The sequence below is a fragment of the Cariama cristata genome, unplaced genomic scaffold, assembly GCF_000690535.1.
Source record: "Cariama cristata isolate BGI_N322 unplaced genomic scaffold, ASM69053v1 scaffold38697, whole genome shotgun sequence".
NCBI classification, from domain to species: domain Eukaryota; kingdom Metazoa; phylum Chordata; class Aves; order Cariamiformes; family Cariamidae; genus Cariama; species Cariama cristata.
Genome location: NW_009625693.1, coordinates 49,609 through 55,335, shown reverse-complemented (window position 1 = coordinate 55,335; position 5,727 = coordinate 49,609). Strand labels below are relative to the sequence as shown.

Genomic DNA, 5,727 nt, shown 5'->3' with positions numbered 1-5,727 from the left:
ATTTCCACCCCCCACCCCACGCCCCCCACCCCGGATCAAGACAAAACCAGACTTAAGCTGTTGCAGCTTTTGAAGTAAACACTGTAAACTATGCTGCAAGACTACCACGAATTAAATGTGAGAAAAACAAACTAGGGGAAAAGCCGCAGTAGCAAAAGAATAGTTCATCCTCTTGTCATCCAACATCAATTATCTAACATAAATCATAAGCAAATTCAAAAATTTAAACAATAAAGAATTTAAAAAATTTAATTCTTTCCATCTCTGAAACTAGAAATTAATTTTCAATCTCAGACAACAGTGTTGGTTACACGAAAAGCACGGCATCTTAAAATATATACAGGGCTGTAATAAGACCACATTTTAATATTTCTATGCTGACTGCACGAACTCAACAGCTGACAATTTAGGAGGTAGCCAGAAATGTCTTTTGCTTCATGCCCTGTAAAGAACCTTTTTTGCAGGTGTCCTCTCCTCTCTGTCCATCTCAGCATCGTGACTAAACTTCCGTTTTGAAGATAATCGCCTGCGCTTCAGCGGCGATGGGGGAGTTGTGCTTGCTGTGCTGTTTGGATCCTTCTCATGAATCTTCATGTGCCTGAGCAGGAGAGCGAAGAAGACACTGTCAGCAGACAAATCAGGGTGGAAAGTCCACGTATATTTTAATGCCAACACCACTTCTAAGGTTTGCCTTTAAAGGATACCAGCAGAGATCCCATACACCGGACTGAACTTTTGAAAAACAGCTGGGGCACAATTCAGCACGGGCCTTTTGCAGCACCCAGGACCGTGTGGGGCTGCAGCAGGGAGCCCAGCAGCTCTCCCCGACACCCCAACCCACAGCACGCCACTTGCCCCGCTACCATTTAGCCCCATGAGCAGTGTGCCCGTCCCCCATCATCCAAGAGGCCCTGCTTCTGCCTAATCCTGCATAGTAACCTACACGCCCGACCTCCCAGTCTTGCGGCAGTCTAGGAAGTAAAAGCCTGCAGCTTAGCATCCACTTCTCTCAGGGCAAAAAAAGTGTCCCATCTTCAGCTGGCTCTTCTTTTACAGTTTCAGACCATACCCCAAATGGATCTGTATATGCCAAAGTCAGAGTAACACTTCTTAAATACATTTGTTTCCTTCTCATCCTTAAGACAGTGCCGTACCTCTATATCAAATTTCAACTGCAACTTTGAAGTCAAGATATATCTGGTCACATTGTTAAGCTGCATCAGGTATGGCTTGCAAAATTCTGTATTACCAAAGCATGTTCATAAACCTGCTTCCCCAGGAAAAGAACTCTTTCTTGTCACAAAGATACTGGAAAGGGGAGGGGGACAAAACAGCTCAGGAAGCAATCTCATGAATATCTGTATACCTGACCTGCTTGCCTTTTGGTTTTCCGTATTTGCAACTGGAGGAAGACACTGTCATCTAGTTCCCTTCACTCAGATGAGAGTGATTATTCCCATGCTGCTTCTTCTGAGTACTCAAAGCTCAAACTGTAAATTTTCTTTTTTTTTTTTTTTTTTAAATATAGGGCCTTTAGCCTCACTTCAAATTTATACTGCTTTTGAAAAAAATCAAATTTACGCTCCCACATGCAATGGAAATTTTTGCTTCTAATAGCTAGAAATGGGAGTGCAGGACAAAGTTGCCTTTTGTCCATAACGACTGACTTCAAGGCAGCACGAGGGAGACAATGTTAACGGCATTTGGGCACATCCTTCAGAAGTCACACCCACAACTCAGCTCAGGACCGTGCCATTTAACTTGACTGCATGCTATCATGTTCAAACATGAGAGAATGTTGTAACCCAGATGAGTCTCGTATGTCCTCATAACTGCTTGGGTGTTATGACATAAAATCCGTTTTAGTTTTGGATGCCAAGGCAGTGATGTTTCAAGATAACACACTGGACCAAACTGACCTACAGGCAGATTCCACTGAAGCTGCTGGGAGGACTTTCTCCTCACATAACACTTTTTTTAACGTTTCCTTTCACAACCGCTGAACTACTTTTTTTTTTTAAAAAAAAAGGGGCATCTAAATTCCCATCCCAAACTACAGCCAAGCTTCTGAGGGTGTTCTGTGGGACCAGCCTCAAGCCAAAAGCACCGCATGTACCAGAACCAATGCAAGATTAAAGTGGCTGTTCAGCTACTGCCTGCTTTCAACACCCAGCAAAGCTGGGGCTGCTTGGAGGACCAAGTCCACATGAGGAAAAACGTGGCTTCCCCAGATCCCCAGTAACCCTCACTGGTCACACAAATGGTGGACAGACACTGGTGACACCTGTCAGTCACACTGTGGGAGGTTTGAGGAGGAGACAGCATCTGTGTGCAGATGTGCCCAGCAGGTTGGGCACAGCATCACGGAAACATTGCTGAATTTGTCAATCGCCCGAGTGGGAGATGAAGGAAGGCTGAGGCTTTGAGGGTTTGGTTCTCTCCAGGTTCGCCAGGACCCAAGGTTAAGTTAGAGCACTGACACAGCCTCGTGAGTGCCGTGCCCTCCCCTGCCTTGGCCCTCTGGTAGCACTGCCACCATAGGTACCAAAGCTACCTGATTTATCTGCACAAATTCAGTGCTACCCAGTTTCACAAAATCTGCAGGGAAGGCATCTACAAGTACTGTATTGCCTCATTTTCTTTAGTCTTTTTTTTCCCCCTATGGCACTGATCTAACTTCTCATGCTAGCCAGAGCTTCCTATGGGTAATAAATCAAAAGCGTGAAGAGCAGTTGTCTGTACTCATGCAAGAATAAGAGAGAAGAAAACAGTTATTTGTTGAAAGGGTTTCTGTCCACAATAGTTGAAGATAAAACTCAAAAAGCATCTGGGAAGAATAAAACGTAGCATTCAATTGCACACGCAAAACAAAACCTGGAAGACGGTTTGTCGGTCTTTTTTTTTTCCTGTTTTTCTTTTTGGTAAAGACTGCTTTCCAGTTTTGATGATCTGAAAGTGAGACAGAGGCTTTTGCATGTGCCTGTCTGTCCCCCCACCCCAGACATACACACATGGCCTGCATGCTTAACCTTCTGGCAGCTTGGCTGATGCACAGCTAATATTACTTGGCCATTTACTTCTCAGACAGCTAGAGGGTAAAAGCAGTCAAGCTAAATCACGTTCACCCAGAAAACAAACAAACAGCAAAAAAACCTGCTATGCATTAAGCATGGGACTTTTTGTTCCTATTTTCTTTTAAAGTCTCTTTTCTGCCTGTAACAAGTATGCAGAACTCCTGTTTAGCAGCTACCTATGCAAAACAGCTTCCTTAGGGCTAAGTTCTTTCCTCCTGCTATTTGTCCACCTGTTGAACTTTGCCTGTTTCGATGGAGGTGCTCGTACTTGAGATGGGTGCGATGGCACATCCACAGCATACCAACAGCAGGAACTGTTGAGACCTCCAGGTTAGCGCCAGTCCAACCTGGCACCTCTGCCTGGTGTGACCTAATGCATGCAAACAGCCTGGCTCCTGCAAGTCCCAAAAGCAGTCCAGTCATGTTTGCAATATGACATACACTAATAAGGCAGGGCTTGCTAATGTGGGTACTGCACCACAGTGACGGGGCTTTGCTACGTCTGGTGTCAAAGTCATCAGCCGCCCCCAGCTTGCAGTTCTCCTTCCTGCAACACGCGCCGTACTGCCATCACCTAAAAGGGAGAGCAGAATCCGTACCCACAGCAAGGAATGTGGTAATCCCTTCATGTTTTAGTTTTGCATATTTGAAAGGAAGCAGCCTCAGCTATCGAGCCATAAACAGGAAGACACTCTGACTGCACCTTTGACTTTTACTGTGTAGGTCAAACATCACAGCCACTGTGATAGTTCTCTGCATGTAATCATCAAGGAAAAAAGAAAAATCTGAAACCAAAGCAGCAGGTTCCAGAGCTCTCAAGGAGAGTCACAACCTGTCCACATTACAGCCAGCAGGTTTGTTCCTTTGGCAGGTTAAGCTAGTTTCACTACATCAAGTCAAGGGTGGAGAGGAAAAAGATTACTAGAGCTACAGCCCAAGATAAGCGGGAAGATAAAGCCCAGTAGCACAAAGGATAGACACAATCTTCATCTCTTTTACTTTGCAACATGGATGTCATTCTGCCTCGAGAAAACATGTATCGCCCAACTTGGGTTGAACTGCAGCAGATGCCAAGTCACATCCACAACCTTTCTTTTAAAGTAAAACACTCCCTTCACCAAGGTTTCTTTTACTTAAAAAGTTTCCTAACTATAATTAAGGGGGGGGAGGGGGGAAGTATTTATTTTGCCTTATCCTGCTTTAGAAGAGTTTGCCTTGATTAGATCTTACATGTAACGCTAAAAATGCTCAACCTCACTGTTTAGCCTGCCAAGGCACAAGGAGAACAGGAACAAAGCTGTGCTTAGAAGTGATTTTCCCATTGTGACTATAACAACATATTTTGGCCTGACAACACTGGCATACTTTGAATACAAAAGTCAGGCTCATAAGTGAGCCTGGCTTTCAGCATCTTATAATGATAAAGGAAAACGGTAAGACATTCATCAATTCCAAAAAATAAAGATAAACACTCAACACTTTAAGTGAGAATGTAGTGCAAAAAAAGCAGGGCAAAATAAGGCCATGCACAGAAATGCTCATATTCAGCCACAGATGCAAGTTACAATAACACTTGCCAACAGCTCTGAAGGGACCACTACTGCAGCTCAGAAGAGAGGCAGAGCCACAGCGGATGAAACGTGACTTTTCTTTCTTATTTAAATCAATGAATTGTGGCTCTGAGCCATCCTACAGAGCAACCCAAAACCAGCAGACAAGCGCAGGAAGGTACAGAGCCCTGAAACCTGCACTTCATATGCTGGATATTAGTCTCCCCAGCATGCATGCAAGTATACGTACACTTGGACAGTACTGAGGGTGGAACACTAAAATGCAACCACCATACACAGGATGAAAGGAAGGAGATAAAAATTGGAGCTTAGTATTAGGGAGGACTCCCTTGCAGTAAGTGCTAGCTAGCCTTGATTAACCTCTCAGAGAAAGTGGTGGAACTCTATTTAAAATGCGACCACAGAGCCAAAAGAATTTGCAAAGGATGATCCCAAAATGGAAAGAGGAAATTAAATCTTTTCCAAACAAGGTCCGATCCACCTCTGAACTAAATTCTTAACGTTTGAGAACTGCTATGCAAAAAATGCAGATAACTTGCTACACGCTATGCTTTTCGCAGCACAGCTGTATGTGAAAAAGCTCTCCTTGTAGTCTCTTTCCTCCCCCTCGCACAAGGAATTTCACAGGTGAGCCAAAAGGATCCAACTGTGCTAGGACTGTGTGCCAGTCAGCCCTCCTGACAAAATCACATTTTTCAAGTGCTTGACTGCCTTTCATTCCATCTTCCCCGTGAGAAACACCTTCCGCTTCCCCTCTTCTGCCACAACTTTCCTCTCTCCTCTAATGGTCATGTGAACAGGATGACTAAGATGATACTGCACAAGAATTCCCCCAGCTTCTTTTTTTTTTATTATTTTTTAAAATAAATGGGCAGAAAAAGCTTCCAGCCCCACAATGTAATGCAGAGTGTGATTTCAGAAGGGTGACTATTCCATCAGAACAGTAGCAAGTGAATACTTTGCTACTTTACATTGAAGAAGAGACTTTTGTAATAATAAACAAATGCAGAACTCAAGTGTCTTACTCCTTTTCGTCCCTGTGGATGGTGTTGGATCAATGCCTAAGGGAGGTGACTCATGGC

At 44.1% G+C, this 5,727-nt stretch overlaps 1 protein-coding gene across 1 annotated transcript in view; it reads right to left on the bottom strand.

Annotated features, from left to right (window-relative positions):
* Nucleotides 1–435: 435 nt before the first annotated feature.
* Nucleotides 436–5,727, bottom strand: part of LOC104164392 (ras-responsive element-binding protein 1-like) — a 49,325-nt gene continuing 44,033 nt past the window's right edge. The window contains exon 6 of the mRNA XM_009703702.1: nucleotides 436–598. Within this exon, the coding sequence (XP_009702004.1) occupies nucleotides 436–598 (163 nt within the window). The remainder of the gene's footprint in view (nucleotides 599–5,727) is intronic.